Source organism: Colobus angolensis, unplaced genomic scaffold (assembly GCF_000951035.1).
Source record: "Colobus angolensis palliatus isolate OR3802 unplaced genomic scaffold, Cang.pa_1.0 Scaffold52, whole genome shotgun sequence".
NCBI lineage: Eukaryota > Metazoa > Chordata > Mammalia > Primates > Cercopithecidae > Colobus > Colobus angolensis.
In genome coordinates this window covers 2,643,961-2,664,663 of record NW_012118710.1, presented here as the reverse complement: position 1 = coordinate 2,664,663, position 20,703 = coordinate 2,643,961, and the positions used below count along the sequence as shown (strand labels likewise).

The 20,703-nt window shown below is 39.8% G+C and overlaps 1 protein-coding gene and 1 long non-coding RNA gene across 2 annotated transcripts; both read left to right on the top strand.

Annotated features, from left to right (window-relative positions):
- The first annotated feature begins 755 nt into the window (after nucleotides 1-755).
- Nucleotides 756-2,215, top strand: LOC105525139 (chromosome unknown open reading frame, human C8orf4). The gene has a single exon (XM_011960667.1). It carries the CDS (start codon nucleotides 828-830, stop codon nucleotides 1,146-1,148), a length of 321 nt encoding a protein of 106 aa, XP_011816057.1. The 5' UTR covers nucleotides 756-827; the 3' UTR covers nucleotides 1,149-2,215.
- A 7,851-nt stretch (nucleotides 2,216-10,066) lies between these two features.
- On the top strand, nucleotides 10,067-19,794 carry LOC105525138. Its single transcript, XR_001003859.1, has 3 exons — nucleotides 10,067-10,137; nucleotides 18,925-19,001; nucleotides 19,508-19,794. It is a non-coding gene; the product is annotated as an uncharacterized LOC105525138 (long non-coding RNA).
- The last annotated feature ends 909 nt before the right edge of the window (nucleotides 19,795-20,703 follow it).

Sequence of the window (20,703 nt, the reverse complement as noted above, 5' to 3'; positions counted from 1 at the left end):
AAAATCAATTTGAAAACAAAAGATCACCTCATTCATTTTGGGCACGGTGCACGTAAAACACTCGAGTAACTTTTCCTGCTGACTTTTTTGATAGCTATTGTTGTGGATGTATACACAAGCCTAAGGAGATAGCCTCTACTATTCATATGATTACTACATTCAAATTACAATTGTCTTCAGCGACACTTAGCACTTATACACAATCTCCGAAAAGTCACCGTTTCAAACTGTGTCATGTCAGCGTTTTGTACTTAAAATCCCGTCCTAGAATTGATCACATGCCAAATTATTATCCTTGATTACTCAACTTTCTCTCAGTAGCTCTGGAGTTGTCCCTGATATGGACGTCCAAAGGGCACTGATGTGGACTGCCAAGTGTTTGCAGTGCACTTTAATTACTTCTCTGGGAATGAAAGTTTTCCTGTGGTTAGCAGAACCGCTTGTTATAACTGTCATTTAGGAAGATTTGAGAGTCTAAGCAACCTTGTTTATGTCTTATCTTTGTATTTTCCTGTCTTCAGCTATTTTCTTAAAGGAAGGCCCAGGTCTATATTATCCTACTGCCACATATGAAGTAAAATCAATACTCACAGCCCTGCCCCTAATCACTGAACACAGCTTTTAGTAATGTTTTACACAAGGACAGGATATTGGCAACTCAACTGTTAAGCCTTTTTGTGATTATTCTTCCTTGAGATCACTCTGATGTCACCAGTGTAATTTGAGCCTGGAGCTTTTGTTCACACTTTAAATAGCAGTCCCAGAATGATTTCACTACAGACTCTCTGGAAAGCCTGGGAGCTGAATTCCGGAAGATCCCCACATCGATGAAAGCAAAGCGAAGCCACCAAGCCATCATCATGTCCACGTCGCTACGAGTCAGCCCGTCCATCCACGGCTACCACTTCGACACAGCCTCCCGTAAGAAAGCCGTGGGCAACATCTTTGAAAACATAGACCAAGAATCACTACAAAGGCTCTTCAGAAACTCTGGAGACAAGAAAGCAGAGGAGAGAGCCAAGATCATTTTTGCCATAGATCAAGATGTGGAGGAGAAAACACGTGCCCTGATGGCCTTGAAGAAGAGGACGAAAGACAAGCTTTTTCAGTTTCTGAATCTGCGGAAATATTCCATCAAAGTTCACTGAGGAGAAGAGAATGGATAAGGACGTTATCCAAGAACGGACATTCAAAGACCAAGTGAGTTTGTGAGATTCTAACAGATGCAGCATTTTGCTGTTACCTTGCAAGCTTCTCTTCTGTCAGGACTCCAGAGTCTGGAAAGGGATCGGGACTGGAAAGGGACCAGGACTGAACAGACTGGTTACAGAGACTCGAAACAATGTCACACCCCATGCTGTTACAGTGGAGAACAAAATGCTTTCAGCAAGGATGTGAAAACTCTCCTGTCCCTGCAGGAAAGGATTGATGCTGATAGAAGAGCCTGGACAGATGTAAATGAGAACTAAAGGAAACAGATGGCTGGAGATGACATATATCCAGGGTCACTTTGTCAGGCCCTAGGACTTAAATTTAAGCTGAACTTCTTTTTTTTTTTTAACCAAATAGATAGGGGAAGGGAGGAGGGAGAGGGAGGACAGGGAGAGAAAATACCGTGCATAAATTGTTTACTGAATTTTTATATCTGAATGTTCAAAATGTTGCCAAGCCTGAATGTTGTCTATTGGTATAGATTTTTAGAAATCAATAATTGATTACTTATTTGCACTTATTACAATGCCTGAAAAAGTGCACCACATGGATGTTAAGTACAAAATCAAGAAAGTAAGATGTCTTCAGCAGCTCTGTAAAACCATACGGCACCTTTTGGTTTGTAAAAGGTTTTTTTATACACTTCAAACAGGTTGCACAAAAGTTAAAATAATGGGGTCTTTTATAAATCCAAAGTACTGTGAAAACATTTTATATAGTTTTTAAATCTTCTGACTAATGCTAAAATGTAATCTAATTAAATTTCATACAGTTACTGCAGTAAGCATTAGGAAGTGAATATGATATACTAAATAGTTTATAAAAACGCTATAGTTTCTATAATTTATTTTACTGGCAAATGTCATGCATCAATAATAAATTATTTTAAACTTTGTGGCTTTTGGTCTGTGATGCTTGGTCTCAAAGGAAAAAATAAGATGGTAAATGTTGATAGTTACAAACTTTTCTAAAGATGTGTCTCTAACAATAAAAGTTAATTTTAGAGTAGCTTTATATTAATTACCAAACTTTTTCAAAACAAATTCTTACATCAAATATCTGGAAAGTTTCTCTGTCTCGATCTTAAAATATAAAATATAGACATAGAAATGGATAGATTGACTCCTTGGCATTGCTATTTATGTATCCATTAAGGATGAGTTTTAAAAGACTTCTTTCTCTTCATACTTTTGAAAAATGTCTTCTATGATTACAGTGGCTATGTACATGTGTACATCTATTTCTCCCAAGCAATATGTTTTGGGTTTAGAGTCTGAATGATGACCAAGATTCTGTGTGTTACTACTGTTTGTTTAATAGGAACAAATATAGAAATAATATTATCTCTTTGCTTATTTCCCATTAAAATTATAACAAAATGTTTCTAGGACAGCATACATAAATGCTTGCTATGCTTTCCTAACAAAAAGAAATAAAACTTTTCCAGAAGTTAAGCATTTTAGAAACACCTAAAGTGTTTTTCAAAATGCTGATCACAGTAAGTCAAAACAAGTGAACTACCTCAGATCTACTGGGAGGGTTACAAATCAGGATTATAAATATTATGTTTTTAAAAAGAAAATCAAATGGCAAATTCTATGTTCAAATAGATTTTTGAACTTCTATGTTCAAAATAACTTACTCATTCACTGAAGATAATGCAAACCACTTTACTAAAAAGGAGCTCTTTCCAAGAGATCATTCAGGAAGATGATGCATTAATTTGCAAAATTGTGTGTGTGTGTGTGTGTTTGTGCATTTTACTAGGAGGAATATTGATAATTTTCATGAGATTTGTAGAGACAGCCATAACTCCAAAAAAAGTTATAAACAAAAGAAGGGTTTGGGGAGTAGCAGGAGAATTGGAGGAAGCCTAACCCAGCCTGGGGACATCCTAGACAATTCCACAGAAATTTTCCCTGTGCTGTGTTATGGGAGTATGAAAGAGAAGGCTGTAAAGGGGCCCTCTGCTCCATGACCCTACTTTCCCATCCTTGTGAACTGAGCTTTCTTAATGTTCGCTGCATATGCTAGAAATAACTTCCTTCTCCTGATAGGGCCCATCAGTGAAATTTTTATTTTCTATTCAAAAATTGAAGCACATCTTGGATGCTAAATGTAGTTCAAGGGTTAAGTGTGTTATACATACTCAGAACTATTTACTCTGCCACTGTTGTTTTCAACAGGGTACAAAGTATATCTTCTCCTCTTCACATTGGCATGTATTAGATTGTTTTCTTATGGTATATTACATTATTTTCTGATTTCAAGGCTGTAACATGGGAGACAAATTAAAAAGCAATTTAGATGCACTCCAAATGGCATGGAGAATAAAAACACATCCACTGGATTATCACAAACATGTTGTCTTTTCCATTTGTGGAGAACAAAAGTCGGAATCAATTTAATTGCATAAGGATGATTTGTAGCTTCATAATACATTTATTATTTAATGTGAGGTGAAAATAATCATCATTAGAACAGGGAGGATTCGTTCAATTTAGAAATTTATGGCACGAGGATAAGCAAATACATGTCAGGACATCTCACTGTAATTGAAGAAATAAAAGCAGCAAAGATTAAATGGCTCATTAATCATGTTTGTATCTTTAGATCATAAAAATAACTTTCACTGAGTGTTTACTATCAGTCAGACAATTTTCTAAGTCTTTTCTGTGTATTATTAATACATCACTTAATTAGTGCCATGACGTAAATGCTAAGGGCATGTGTGTGTATAATCTAGTAATAAAACTGAAGCACAGAGAGGTGCAGTAACCTGGTCAATGACACACAGCTAATAACTCCAGAAATCAAATCCAGGAACTCTAGCCTTCATTCCTAGCCACTAGGCTATACTGGTTCTTTAGGAGAAATCAAGCTTCTCTTTTTCTTTTAAGTAACGATTACTTCTATGTTAGACAGTCATGAAGACAGGAAAGCCTGGCCTCTGAAGCATCACTTTTATCTGATCTGGGTATGTCTGTCTATTTATTTGTTACATGTGCTACCTGGGGAAAGCGTCTTAGTTTAATAGTTTTAATTATATCAAGTATGTGCTTAGATATAGGCTTTCAAGGCTGCGGTTAAAATAACACTTGTATTAGCACCCTGGAACACAAGGTCACATGTAAGCTCTCTTCTAGGCAGTCAAGGCGTTGAGTCTTAGTTCGTTCATTGAGGGAACTCAGAAACCATGGGTTCAATATTTTATTCATTCAGTTCATCCCTTGGCCCACAGCAAAGGAGGGCTTGTCCAGCAGATAGGGTTTTCTGAGAAAGGGGTCCAGAGTGTATGATCGACTATATTTTTCTCATCATCAGAGGGCAACCAGGGTATGCAACTGACATTCCCTTGGAAAAGTTTCATCTGCTAGTAAACTGATAATGAAGCCATGGTCTGGGGATTGTATGTTTTTTCAGAATATTTCGTTGACGTTTCTATACTCCACATGAGGGTTTCTCAGCACAGCCTGTATGAATTCCCAGCAGAACAGATTATTTAGTGAACTCCTGGTCTCACACCTTGGGGATGTGGGGGGCGGGGCAGCATTTGTATCTTACCCATTCACGAAACAAAAATATAGTAAGCACCTATATGTGGGAGCCTCCGTGGCCAGGATGGATCCTGGTTCTCCATATCAGAAGAACAGAGAAGGTTTTTAAAAGGGTGTCACACAGTGAGAAGTGTGATGGGAGTTTAGACAGAGCGCTCTGGAAGCATAAGGCAGGAATTGTGTGTGTGTGTGTATGCGTGTGTGTGTTTGTGTTGTGTGTGCGTGTGTGCTTGTGCATGTGTGTGTGTGCGTGTCTATATGTCTGAATGTGTGTTTGGGGAGTAGCAGGAGAATTGGAGTAGACCTAACCCAGTTGGCAGAGACCCTAGCACATTCCACAGAGAAGTTTCCCTGTTTGAAAGTAGGTGTTGGGGGAGTTGAAAGAAAAAAATTTATTTCAGTCTATGACTATCGCATTTGCAAAGACAAGGAGGCGGGAAAAAGTGTTTGAAAATCTCCAGGCAGTTCAGTCTGGCTAGAGGCCTAAGCATTCCCAACTAATAATTAGAAAGGCAGCCAGGGCCAGGTACGGTGGCCCAGCACTTTGGGAGGATGAGGCAGGCAGATCACTTGCGGTCAGGAGTTCGAGACCAGCCTGACCAACATGGAGAAACCCCGTCTCTACTAAACTACTAAAAAACACCAAAATTAGCAGGGTGTGGTGGTGTGTGCCTGCAATCCTAGCTACTTGAGAGGCTGAGGCACGAGAATCACTTGAACCTTGGAGGCGGAAGTTGCAGTGAGCCAAGATCGCGCCACTGTACTCCAGCCTGGGCTACAGAGTGAGACTCCATCTTGAAAAAAAGAAAGGCAGCTGGGCCTTAAATGACAAGTGTAAGTATTAATTTTATTCTGGAGGTAATAGAGAAACATTAAGAGCTTTAAATAGATAAGTAACATTTACTGTCTAGCTACTGCGTATTGGGTCCTAGGAAAAGATACAGTTAATAGCTTGAAAAATAATCCACCATCTAGCAGTTGGACTTAGTCAGATTCTGCAGAACTCTGTTGCCTCACACTGAATGAAAAGCTATAGAGGTTGCAGTTCAATAACAATGGGCAGCAATGTGGCAGCTGAAGACAAAACAGAAGTAAAAGATTATGAAGAAAAGCATCCTGAGGCCAGATTGTGGAAACAGCAACTAATATATTGCTTAATTAAATATTTAAGAAATTGTGACTACACCTGATCCTTATAATGAGTCTTATTATTTAACAAGTGTTTTAAATACATGGTTATAAGATCTTTTTCTCTTGAAAAACTCTTCTGCAAACAGTTTCCAGATATTTTAAGTGATTATCATGGGTAATGCAAATGTGTTCTATTTCAATGTCTATATACACTGGTAGTGGATATGGTTCAGCAAAGTATTGGCAAAACTATGTTACAGAGCGTTGGAAATAAGCATCCTGTCCCAATAAGGTTTAGCAGTGTTGTTGTTGTTGTTGTTTCAATTAAAAGTGGATGAGTAATCAGAAGACTTTTAGTGTAGCTGCTTTCTCCCCTCTGTACTCCTTGCACACACAAAAGCAAGAACACAGACACACACACACATACACATGCACATACTCATGCACACACATATGCACACATGCGCGCACACACTCACACAGTCATGCGTGCGCGCACACACACACACTAGAGATACATAGTCCTACCAGGAGCATATCAGCTTTTTTCCCTGAGCTTTTTTTCCTCATCTGTGGACAATAGCATCGTGTTGAGCAAACAACCCCAGACTGAGCCTGGAATTCTGGGGTTTTTCCCGACCCTGCCTTAGACAAATTCCTTTTTTATCTCTGGGTTTCATCTGTAAGGGGAAAAAAAAAAACAGCTAGACCAGATGGATGATGTCTGTGACCTTTATCAGCTCTTATATTCTACATCAATGGGAAAGAGCAACTGTGCCACTTTACATGATGGGATTTTTTTTCTGGACCAGTTGGTATTCCATATATGATAGGAATTTCTCTTAAGTATGATAAAGGCCTAGTTTAAAAGTTTTCATCTTTAGCCAGTGGTTGCTGAAGGCACAATGTGAGGAAAATTACTTTTTGTACATATACCTGTGCTTTATAATAGCCTGCTTCCATTCTGGGTGGTTGGTGCCTGTGCCAGGGCTGGCTGGCTGTCAATATTTTGATTATCTCTTCCATAGCCAAGCAATGACAGAGTCAATGAGACAGTCTCCACTGTTGGTGAGAACTGTATTCATCTGTAAAGTTTTAAAAGTAGAAATTCTTGATCCCAAACTCTCCAGGCATTGTTTTTAGGACTAGGTATTTGTACAAAGCTCTACAGTCAACTACAAACAACATGAGATATATGGAACCATTTCTTATGTTACATTGGCTCTTCTGTTGGTAGCACTTCGCAATATAAGGACCAAGAAAGACGGTTTGATTTCATGGCATTAGTTAGAATTTGTCTTACCGTATTAATTCTGTCATTAATTGGAAATGATATTGATAGGGTTTGGCTCTGTGTCCCCACCCAAATCTCCTCTTAAACTGTAACCCCACATGTTGAGGGAGGGACCTGCGGAAGGTGATTGGATCATGGAGAGGGTTTCTCCAGTGCTGTTCTTGTGATAGCAAGAGAGTTTTCATGAGAGCTGATGGTTTAAAAGTGGCAGTTTCCCTGACCTCTCTCTCTCCTGCCACCATGTAAGACGTGCCTTGCTTCCCTTTCACCTTCTGCCATGATTGTAAGTTTCCTGAGGCCTCCCCAGTCATGTGGAACTGTGAGTCAATTAAACCTCTTTTGTTTATAAATTACCCAGTCTCAGGTAGTATCTTTATAGTAGTGTAAAAACAGACTAATACAGATACCCTTCAAAAATAAATATATTTTGAGGAGAATAATTACAGTATGTATTTTTGTTAATTAGTTCATTCTGGATTTTTCTTTCTTGAATTTCGGTCTGATATTTATCTACCCTGATACATGTATGTTTGATAAGAAAGAAAGCTTCTGTTTCTTACCACTACCTTTCCTTTTAATTTTTTTGCCATTTGTCTATGTTCATTATTTATGCCTAGGTTTTATCATCTGAAAGATTCCAGAGAAGCCCAGGGATCCTGAAGGGTACTGGCAGCCACAGTATCTGAAATGCCGTGTGTGAGGACCATCTTCCCCTGAGATTGCAGAATACCTAGGGCAGTGCAACTATTTCCAGGCCTACTCTTATCACAGTCTCCTTGGGGACTTTTAAAAATCCAGGCCTTTGGACTTAGTGATTCAGAGTTTCTGGGGCTGGACACCTGCTAGCTCCGTGCTTCAATCACTCCCCAGGTGATTTTGCTGCTCAGTCATATTGAGAAGCACTGACCTAGATTAAAATCACAAACTGTGCACGGCATGAGGACATGGCTCATTTCAGTTCATCCACGTGTCCCCAGGCATATTGCAGGCCTCGATACCTTTCGGACCGAACAATTGCAGCAAAATGTGACTAGGACTTTATTGTGGAATACCTTATTCCTATTATCTCTAATTCAAATAATACCATTATTTTTATTTTACTCTAAATTGTATTTGTTTTAAGAAATCTTACCAACTCAGAATGATCATATCATTATCTAACTCCCATCAGGCTCCCATAAAGCATACAGTTGCATCAATGAAAACACATTTTCCCAAAGAATGTAAGGGCTGTCTCCCCCAAATATATTTACCACTTGCCTGCTATTATGAAGATTCATTTCTTAGTCCAGAGAAATTTGCCTTTTAAAAAGTAAGAATTAGGCTGGGCGTGATGACTCACACCTGTAATCCCAGCACTTTGGGAGGTCAAGGCAGGAGGATCACTGGAGCTCACGAGTTCAAGACCAGCCAGGGCAACATGATAAAACCCTGTCTGCAAAAAAATACAAGCATGGTGAGGCTGAGGTGGGAGGATTCCTTGATCCTGGGAGGTCAAGACTGCAGTGAGCTGTGATTACACCACTGAACTCCAGCCTGGGCAACAGAGTGAGACTCTGTCAAAAAAGAAAAAAAAAAAAGAATGGGTAGCACTTATCACTAGCAGTCACTTCTATAAACTAGAATACCAGCATTTAACAAAACACTTTCTTCCTAACAGCAAATATCTTCCACTGAGATCATGTGGTTTTAATCATAAAGGGAGAGTGGCAGAAGAACAGAAAGATTGAAACCAAGGATAGAGAACATCTGAAATTGATAATAAAGAAAACAAGCAAATGTGGTAGTTCACTGAAGAAAAACATCTTAATTTTTCCTAGCCCTAGTCTTGGCTGTTAGTGGGATAGTTCGACATGCGTACAACATGGTAGGCAGTAGAAAGATCAGTAGAGGAGTTTATAGGGTTTATGAAGACCTGGATTCTAATCCTGCCTCAGCCATTTATGAGGCATGTGCAAAGTTTGAGTAAATTACTTAATATCTTATAACCTCACTTTAACATTTATAAAATAGGGATAATAATACCTTCTGAATTAGTTAACTAAGATTTCTGTAACAAGGTACCACCAGTTGGGTGGCTTAAACAACAGAAACTTACCTCTTCACAGTTCTGGAGGGGGAAAGTCTGAGATCAAGCTGTCAGCTGGGCTGGTTTCTTCTTGGCTTGTACATGGCCATCTTCTCCCTGCATCTTCACATGGTCTTCCCTCTGTGTGTGTCTGTATCCTAATCTCTTCTTCTTATAAGGGTCCTAGTACTATTGAATTAGGGCCCACTTTAAATACTCTAGTCTAACTTACCTACCTCTTTCAAGGCCCTGTCTCTAAATGCAGTTGCATTCTGAAGTACTGGGGATTAAGACTGCAATATGTAAATTTTGGTTGGGGAAACAGAGTTCAGCTCATAACACCTTTGTATTTCTTTCTCTTGCTTGTCATAAGCATAACATAAGGCAACATATGTGAAAACACCCACAAGTTAAGTATGATATCTGTGAGGGTAAGGTCCTTGGGGACCAGGACAGCACTTTACTCATGGTTGAATGCTACAAAGCTTCTTGCACAGACTCTGGTATGGGGTAGGTTCCTCATGAGTGTTTTTTGAACAGGAACACAAAAATATCCCTTAAAAATAAGGTATTTGTTTATTAACCTCTGAAGTCAGCATTTTGTCTCTTCAGCATCTCTAAGGAGGGCTAAGTCAACAGTGTTCCATTAGTATTAAATAGCTGAACCCGGGGATGAACCACAGTTCATGCTGAAAGAGCCATGTCGAAATGGCATTGTGCAATGGTGCATTTCTGCCACTAAAAACTTTGTTTTTTTTCATTACACAAGAATGGTTTCAAATGTTCAGTGGAAGTGAACAAGTTCTCGTATTGTTTTCTCCTATTCTCCTTCCAGCTTCAGGGTCATATATCATAGCGCTGGGCATTTCATTTGGGTAAGTGAAAGGAGGGAAGGGAGCAATTCTGGGAAGGTTTAAAATCTCCAAGTGATATACGAGGAAAAGGGCTGTGCTGGTCACGAAAGTAATTCTATCTATCTTGCCTTATATAGTAAGAATTTCAGCATGAATAGAATGGGTTTAGAAGGCGTCATAATCTGTGCTCAAGATTCCCACACTTCTTGATAGAGATCAAATGCCATTGGCTATTATCTAATTTCAATTTGAAAAAAAATTACTGAATATATATCATATCAACTCCAAAGACCCTATTACTTTGACACAGAAAAATAACTTGATAAAATCAATTGACTAAAATAAATTAGCCAAGCAAGGGTGGGATACCATGCAGCCAAAATAACAATCTGAATGTCTAGTTTTTAACTTTTCATTGTTAATGATGACATGATCACACTGAGTAGACATAAGCCAGTGTCGTCATTTCATTCTACATATATTTGGAAGATGAAGATACCTACATCCTCACCTTGTTTACAGGATCAAAGAGGCCTGGGATTCTTCAGTGATTATCTAGCCTGGCATGTGGACTCTCCATCATCCTTGAGGGACATCAAGACCAGGATTCTGTATATATTGAATAGATTTCATAAATATTTCAGTTACTATTCCTTTATACCTTTAAAAAATTTTAAATTTGTATAAGAGACTGGTTAAATTTTTCTCTTTCAATTTTAGGGGCTCATTTTTGCTATTAGAGAGGTTTGTAAAAATTCCACACAAATAAGATAGAGCTGGTTGCTTGGGCAAGACAAGTGCATGCCAGAGGCATAACCACTCAAAACTCTGCTTTTCAGCTAAGAAATACCAGAAATTCAATACTCTAGGCACTATGGTTGAGAGATGGGAAGACTTACTTATGCCAGCTAAACTCACAGCCTGCAACATGAACAAGGACCAGGCTTGGTGGCTCACACTTGTAATCTCTGTACTTTGGGAGGCCAAGGTGGGAGGATTTCTTGAGCCTAGGAGTTTAAGGCCAACCTGGGTAACATAGCAAGACTTCATCTCTACAAAAAAATTTAAAATTAGCTGGGTGTGGTGCCACGTGCCTGTTGTCCCAGCTACTTGGGGGCCTGGCTGAGGTGGGAGGATTGCTTGAGCCCAGGAATTTGAGGCTGCAGTGAGCCAGGACTATGCCACTGCACTCCAGTCTGGGTGACAGAGTGAGACCCTGCCTCAAAACATAATAAATAAATAAATAAATGAATAACTTAGCACCATTAATTTATTCATGCATGGGAAAAATTTAAGTGCCAAGGAGGAGGAAAATTTATAAGCGAAAGCCAAGCAAGATCAAGAGTCTTGAAAACAATTTCTCCCTGGCTTTCGCAATGTTTGAAGGATTAGCTTCACAGCAGAGACCTCTTAGCTACTGACCACTACAACATTTACCATTTGCTGCATAACAAGCTGCCCCAATACTTAGCAACTTAAAATGACAAGCTTTCAATTTAACTCATGATTCTGTGGGTTAGCTTGGGTTCTTCTGGCCAGGGCCATTGTCTGCTGAGCTCCCTCAGACATCTGTGGTCAGTTGGTAGCTGGGTGACATAGGATGACTTCACTCATCTGTCCGATTGGCAGGTCATTGGCCAGCCAGGGCATCTCGACTCTCTTCCACCGTTTTTTGCAATCTGCCATATTAGCACTTAGAGGCTTTCATCATAACAGTGCTGGATAAGCATTTGTCAAATTCTATCTTTCTCTCTACTCTGTTTGTAGACACCGTGCTCACCATCCTCTTTCTTTGTGACATTATCTTTTCTGGAACAGGGTACACTATAAATGACCACATTTTACCTTATTCATGAGAGTCACACTCCAGGCCTTCTTCCCTGAGCTAAGATGCAGATTAGTTCATGAAACTCAGTCACTCATTCAGAAATATATTTTTATTGACTCCTATGGCTAGCAAATTTGATTCGCCAAACTCAGCCACTCATTCAGAAATACTGTTTTACTCACTCCCATCACTAGCTAATTTTTTCTGTAATGTGTGAATGTTACCAATGTAATATTCAGAGAATATTCACTGTGGTTTTTCTGTAATTTCTGGATGGTGCAGGAATGGCAGAGACATCTCTCTTATCCTCAGGTACACACAGCGGTGCCAAAGCAGTTGAAAGGCATGAGCAGATTTCTGAAAAATCATAACTGCCATAAACCACCCTTTCTTAGTGCCAGCTTCCTTATGAAATATATAGATGCATGCCACTGAATATCTGAACTTGTTCTTCTTGTTAACCTCACTTTGTGGAAAGGCTTTTAAATCAACTGCTAAAAATGCCTTTTCTGTTCCTTGGACAGTGGACATGGAGAGACACGAGCTGAGGGAGACAGACTGACTCAGGGAAAAGAATTAATGGAAGCACATGGCTCCTGCGGGCAGGAAATGCTTTGATAGACCTTTTCCTCTTTTTGTTACCAGGAGGACCTTGACAATAGACTCCACCTTGGAGCAGCTGCTCTGTCCCCCGTACGATGATCACAGCACATTTTCCTTGTCAGACTTGGAGTCTGCACCAGGGAGTGCTCAGGAAGGGACCAGTACAATGTTGGGGATCTGCCCTTGAGCCTCCAAGCCTTGCGATGGGTGGAGACGTCACCCCAAGACACTCACAAATCCTTTTGGCACACACTTCAGGAAGACCATCTGCTTTTGTTGTTCCTCTGACCTTTTGTTAGCACCCACCCTAAATTGGAAATACATTGCCAGAAGAAATCTGAAGCCTAAAGCAGTTTTAGACTCTGTTGTCAAAGCAAGTCAAATTAGTAAGTGTTGGTTTAGCACCTAACATGTATCCCAAATTATGCTAGATGTTGGCGGGGGAAGGAATATTTTTTCAATGTCTAAATAGCTTCAGGACTATATAGGATTTTGAATAATTTAATTGAATCTTTTCAAAATTTCTACAAGGCAAGTATTATTATGTGCATCTGATAGATCAGGAAACTGAAGCTCTGGAGGTTCACCAACTTTTCTGGTGCCAGTCTAACTTCGTAAGGTAGGAGAGTACAAAGTTAGACTGCTCTCTCAATTTCACATATGATTTTATTTCACTTCCGATGTATTCCCAACTCTGACGCTTAAGTGCTTTTTTTTCCCTAGTGTTGTGTACCATGTCTAAAAGGCTCCATAAAACATAGGCAAGGTTCTATGATTCTAGCCCCATTCTGATAGGTGACATAGGATAAGTCACTTAACATTCTGGGTTTCAGTATCTTCTGGAACATAAGAGACTAGAACTAAATGAGATGACAGGACTTCTAATTCCTAAATTTATAACTGTGTTACAAAATGTGGTATGGGCTCCACATTCATTAGGATGGCTACTAAAAAAATGGAGAAATTGGATCCACTGTGCACTGCTGACAGGATTGTAAAGTGGTGCAACCATTGTGGAAAACAGTTCAACAGCTCCTCAAAACATGAAGCATAGAATTATCACAGAAATCCTGTAATTCCACTGCTGGTAATATACCAAAAAATGAAATTAGGAACATGAGTAGATGCACCTGTGTTCATAGCAGCATTATTCACAATACTCTAAATGTGAGAACAACACCCATGTTCATCAACAGATGAACAGATAAACAAAAAATGATATATACATACAATGGAATATGATCCATCCTTAAAGAGGAAGAGAATTCTAACACAAGCTACAACATGGGTCAACCTTGAAGACATTATTGCAAAGTGAAATAAATCAATCATAAAAGAACAAATACTGTGTGATTCCATTTATATGAGATACCTAGAGTGGCCAGATTCATAAAGGCTGGGCTCGGGAGAGGAGAAATGGGGGGTTAGTGTTTAGTGGATACAGCATTTCAGTTTGGGAAAACAAAAGAGCTCTGGAGTTAGATGATAATTTCTCAGCATTTAAATGTACTTTATGCCTATAAACTATTTACCTAAATGTAGTTGAAGTGGTAAATAAAACTACAATTTAAAAAAAGAAGTTAAACAAATGTGGTTTGAATTTCAGTAACACAACATAATAATTCAAAAAAGAATTCCTTTTTTTAAGAAATATTAGCATCATTCAATTTCCAAATTATTTAGTGACCTTTAAAATATTTCATATTTACAGGCTTACAGGGGGACTAAGATTACACTCATCTGCATTATAACCCACAATGAAAAGGATGAGACGTTATCCTGGCAAAAGATGGAGAAAGGAGCATTTTAAAGAGGGGAACTAGTTTAGAACAAGATTCTATTTTGAAAAAAGCATAACATGCTCAATAAAATTAGAGCAATTTTCTGGAACAATGTTGCTTGAACTCAGAGAGCAGGAGAAACAATAGCATGAGCTGGAAATGGAGACAGGCAGGGCTGAAGCACTTGAGGCTGGGTTAGAGTTTACATTGTGTTATAGGTAATACTAATAGAGCCATTGTAGACTTTCAAGGTAGAGAATATCCATATTTTTATTCTTGTTTTTAAAAGGTCAAGCTGGCAGCATTTTGGGGAAGAACCGGAGGGTAGAGAGCATAACACGCTTTAGGTAGATGTTATAGTTGTCTAGATTAGAGCATATGAAGAAGAGATGGAAAGTAGTTGAGTGTTAGAGGTAATTAGGGAGAAAGTGTCACCAGAATTTGGAGATGTATTGGCTTAATCCTCTGCATTTTGATTTTCCAGTTAATCGTTTCCCCCCAGGCTCTTAGTCACTTTCACTGGGCCTCTACCATCTTCCATTAGAGTGTTGCAATGGCTAAAGGAGTTCACTGCCTTCTGCTCTTACCCTTCAGTATGTCTTTTATATTACAGCTAGATTTAGCTTTCTAAACTGCCACTCTACACATGTAACTTCCCTGCTCAGCACTTTCAAGGTCTACCCATTGCCTACAGTACTAAGTCCAACTTCCTTAGCTGGGTATTCAAGGCCCATTGTAATCTGGTCTCTCTAAATCCACCTAAAGCATAAAGCAGTTGCTTTAACATGCACTGGCCAACCACAGTGGCTCATGCCTATAATCCCAGTACTTTGGGAGGCCAAGGTAGGTAAGTTACTTGAGCCCAGAAGTTCAAGACCAGCCTGGGCAATGTGGCAAAACCCTGTCTCTACAAAAAATACAAAAATGAGCTGGGTGTGGCAGTGTGCACCTGTAGTCCCAGCTACTCGGGAAGCTAAAGTGGGAGGATCAAGATTGCTTGAGCCTAGGAGGTTGAGGCTGGAGTGAGCATGATCACGCCATCACTGCAACAGAGTGAGACTCTGTTTCAAAAGCATAAATAAATAAATAAATGTGGACTCAATCAAAAAAAAAAACTTTCTTCAGCATCTGTCACAGGCCAGGTTAACTAGCTTGTTACAAAGCATTCCTGCTGCTTCATTTTCTTTTTCTGTCTTATTTATATTTGATTTTTAGAAATATATAGAATATACCATACGTATAAAGGAGAAATATAAAATATAGGTTCAGGTTAAAGTCTACTATAAAAAACACTGTCTAGATTAAGACTGGACTTTTTTAATATATCTGAAGATCTGTGTGCTCTGATCCCTCTTCCCACAATCCCCTAAACATTATCTTGGATTTTATATTTATTCCCATTCTATCTTCCAGGAATGCCCTTGCCCAATTTTTTTTTTTTTTTTTTGAGACAGAGTTTCACTCTTGTCACCAAGGCTGGAGTGCAGTGGCGCTATCTCGGCTCACTGCAACCTCTGCCTCCCTGGTTCAACCAATTCTCTTGCCTCAGCCTCAGCCTCCAGAGTAGCTGGGACTACAGGCGCATGCCACCATGCTTGGCTAATTTTTGTGTTTTTAGTAGAGACGGGGTTTCATCATGTTGACCAAGATGTTCCGGATCTCCTGACCTTGTGATCCACCTGCCTTGGCCTCCCAAGGTGCTGAGATTACAGGCGTAAGCCACCGCTCCCGGCTGCCCTTGCCCTTCTTGTTGCTTGAATACCATTCTTCCTCTGTCCTGGCCCAGAACTTAGAAAGATTTTTCTGAGGATTTTAGCTCTTACTAAGTACAGCTAGTGTTGTCTCCATCATCCATGGGTACTGGCATCTTCTGCCATTAATGCTAGCAATCTTTTTATGTGTCAGTGGAAGCAGAAATCTCATTTTCTATTGAGAAGATGCTTGGTATGCAGAGCTTGTTGCTGCTGATGGGATCCGTACTCATGTGCTTTGTCCAGAGTGGTCGGATAGTCTGAGGGACCAGGGTGCTGAGAGGTGGTGGCAGGGAGACATTCTCAGGAACCAGATGGGGAAGGTAGAAAGTGCCTGGCATGCCATGAATAGTTGTTGAACAAGTGAATTAATGAGTGATTGACAACTCTGTCTGGTCTACAATACTGAATTATAAATGTGAGGATGGGCTACTGTGTGACTCAGTGGTTCACAGTCACAACTCAGTTCAGTTCAGTTATTTCTTGAGCACCAGGTTCAAGAGATGCAAAGACAAACAGGTCTGTTTTAAAATATCAACAGTAGGGTCAGGGGAAAGTGGGAGGAGGGAGGAAGGCAGACACATAGATCAATCATTGTAATGGGCAGCAAGTACAACCAAAGAAAAATACAATCATCAATCAGAGGAGGAAGTGGTTAATGTTTCCAGGAGAAAGCATTGATTGCCTAGAGTTTACTCCCACCTAGTTCGAATAATCCTACTTGGATTCCACTGCAGCATTTTCTCCCTCTGCTTCTCCAGCCTCCTCCTTGCAGCCTGCCTGGGAGTCTGTGCTCCAACCACATTGGCCCAGGTTATCATCTTCCAACAGGCTCTGACTTTTCATCCTCTGTGTTCTAGCCCAGTGCGTCTCAAATTTTAAAGCATCTACAAATCACCTGGGGGTCTTGCTAAAATGTAAATTCTGATTTGTTCTGGAAAGTGTGCCCTGAGGCCCGAGCATCTGCATTTCCAACAAGCTCCCAGGTGATGCCAAAGCTGCTGCTCTGCAAACCAAAGCTTAGAACTGCAAGGCTACTGTCTCAGCCCTGAAATACTGTTCCCTTTCCACACTCTCACTCAAATCGTCTACATTTCTATGAGCTAAGTCAAATGTCTTCCCTGTGATTATATCTCCTCAATTTCAGGATGGGGCATCAGTGCTGTTTTTCTCTCCACTCCCTGGCAAATCTTTCTCTCCAAGTCTTTTTCCTCAGTGAACTGAAGGCTCCTTGAGGGAAGGACTTGGTCCCATTCATCCAAACCCCTAGATGGTGTCTGTCATAGAGTTGGGCCTTAAATACTTGCTCCATTGAATTTGAATTGAACTTAAAGTATTATGGCAGGCCTGGTGCAGTGGCTCACACCCACCTTGGCCTTCCAAAGTGCTGGGATTGCAGGTGCGAGCCACTGTGCCATGTTGCCAGGCTGGTCTCGAAGTCCTGACCTCAGGTAATCCGCCTGCCTCGGCCTCCCAAAGTGCTGGAATTGCAGGCATGAGCCACTACACCCAGCCTGGCAACATGGCAAGACTCTGTCTCTACTAAAAATACAAAAATTAACTGGACGTGGTGGCAGATGCCTATAATCCCAGTGACTCTGAAAGCTGAGGCAGGAGAATCACTTGAACCCGAGAGGTGGAGGTTGCAGTGAGCCGAGATCGTGCCATTACACTCTAGCCTGGGCCACAAGAGCGAAACTCCATCTCAAAAATATATATATGTGTGTATATATATAATGACAAACCAGGTCATTTTAGCACTGTGTCACCATGAATTATAATAAGATATAAATTAACATAGATGATAATGATCAGGGTGGCAGAAATTACCTCCAGCATAAACTTGATGAAGGAAAACACTTTTTTCCTGGTAGGTCACTGGGTCCCCCTGAGTCTAGGCCTGTGTCATGTGCATTGTAATAATCAATAAATATTTGTGAAATTCTAAAGAATAAAAGGAGAAGGTACTGAATTTTAGTTCTATGAATAAACAAAATTGTAACCCCAGGAAAAGGAAGTGGTTAAAGCTATGTTAAGATCTAAAACAAAAACAAAAATAAACAATAATAAAGACAAGCCAAAGAAAATCTTCCCCTATAGGGAATGCACATTACATTTTTTTTCCACTAAGAATATCTTCATACATGGCAGCAAAACAAAATTGAAGACATTTTTCCGTGTGAATTGTTCTTTTCCTAAAATACCAAATTGTTTTACATCAACAAAAACTTTGTTTTTCTTACTATTGAATATCAAAAGAGACCCAGTTAATTGCAAACATAAACGCTTTTTCCTTGCCTCTCCTTCGATTTTGCTGAGCGGGAGATTTTGTAGCTTTACTTGGTACCAAAATAGCTCTGTTTTGCAGACCATTATCATCTTCAAAGGGCGGGGCAATAATAATGAACTAGAACACAGGAAGTTTACCATTTCTCAGTATTAAAATAGAATTTCTTATTACACAGATGCCTCTCCCAAAAAGGAAAGGCAACTAGAATTTTTACTTTCTTCAATCTGTTGATATTACTATGCTATATTTATATTATGAGGCATTCATGTCATTAATGCTTGAGAAATGCTGCTTCATTGTATATTTTCATTTGAATGATGTTTAAAAAGTAATTCAAAAAACGTTTATTGCCTAAGAAGCATTTTAGTCAGCACTGCTTAGCTGAAGCCAGCATTAAAAAAACAACCTTTTTAAAACTCGACATTTTTATGTGAAGAATTAAGTGGTAACCTAATAGCAGGATTTGGAATCAAGAATAACATTTGCTGAGTGCCTACTGTAAGACTGATTCAGTATAAGCACAATCTCACTTGATTCTCGTAATAATCTTTGCAGGTATCTATCATCATTCCCATTCTGAAATGAGGAAATGCTGTCAGAGTGGCTAAGTAATTTGTCCATGGTCTCACATAGTAAGTACTGAAGGTGAAAATCTGACTTCTCTTCTTGTTGCCAAAGCCTACATACATCCCTCTCTATCAAGAGCCCTTATAAAGCTACCATCTATTTTATTAAAATGTCTTGTCTGTGTAAGAAGTATAACACACAAGGCTGTCTGTATCTTAGATAACAGAATCTCATTTTGTTCATTTCTTCAATAAACATTTCCTGGGTTTTCCCTACGTACTTGGTAATGTGATGAGAGCTAAAACCAGAGATAAAGTACAGTAGAATTAGGAGAGACAGACAATTCAAAGACAAATGCAATTTCAAATTGCCAATGTTTCACTGCTTTTGAGTTACAAAAATGCAAACTTTATATGATTTATACTAAAGCATGTTATCCAATGAAGAGAATGGCACATTTTGTTCCAATTATTCCAACTTAATATTTTAGAAAAGAAAACAGATTTCTGTGTGATTTCCCAGCATTTTGATTATACTGGCTATGTATATAAATGTTTCTTTTGGTTTATAGGAAGCCTGTATTCTCCAGGGAACACAGCACTCAGAACCGTCTTGGCCCCTGCATAAGCCTGCATGAGCCTGGGCTCTGGGGACCCATCGTGGTGCATCATTCACTGGCTCTGTGACAATGGGCACATCGTTTAACCTCTCTTGGCTTCATGCTCCTTACTGGAATGATGGAGAGACTTTTGCCTATTTCAGAGGCTTGCTCTTCTATACATAAGCCTATAAGTAACTAGTCCAAGAATTTCCACTCCTTTCATACTCTGATTTAAACCTGAAGGCATCAAAAAAAAATTTCAGGTTCCAAGTACTTCCATTTTCATCTTTTATTATTAGAATTTCTTCTGAATGAATTTCTGTTTTGTAATTTTAGCATTGCTCTAAGGGGGGAAAAAGACAGTTTATCACCATGCAGAATATTTTTCAGACAGCCTCTCTTTGACACACTGATTTTTATCAGTCTCAACTGACTCACCAATTCCAAATCCCAGGGCTTTCCTGGGAAACTTCCTTGGATCACGGCTCTGCCACACAGGACTGACATCCCAGAGGATAAAGCAACCTGCTGTAAGCTGAGATCATTGCTCAGCAAGCTGGTACCACATGCAAGGAGTCTCAAGAGCTAACAGGAAATGATTCAAGACCAGAATTAGCCAGAGCAAGTGTGTTAGCTTCCTCTGCGCATGGGATAATAAGGAGCTTGCATCACCAACCTTCCCTGAATAGCCTACTCAGTGATTCAACAGGTTTCAAAAATTGTGAAATAAGGGATGTCTCTTGCGTGGTGTACTTTGGAAGTCTCTACCTGAGGACAAAGGAAGTACCTAGGAGTAGGCATCACTCCACTTTTCTGCCATCTTCCACTATGTTTACATAGGTCCTCACTGAAAAAAAGGGATTAAAAGTGAGATGGAAAGATTGAGTCAGCCAGGTGAAACATGGGAGGAAGAGACACAAGGATCTGGGTGTGCAAAAGGCTGAGACCAGGCCGGGCGCGGTGGCTCACTCCTGTAATCCCAGCACTTTGGGAGGCCGAGGCGGGCGGATCATGAGGCGAAGAGATCGAGACCATCCTGGCTAACACTGTGAAACCCTGTCTCTACTAAAAATACAAAAAAATTAAAATTAGCCGGGCACAGTAGTGGCAGGCGCCTATAGTCCCAGCTACTCGGGAGGCTGAGGCAAGAGAATCGCTTGAACCCG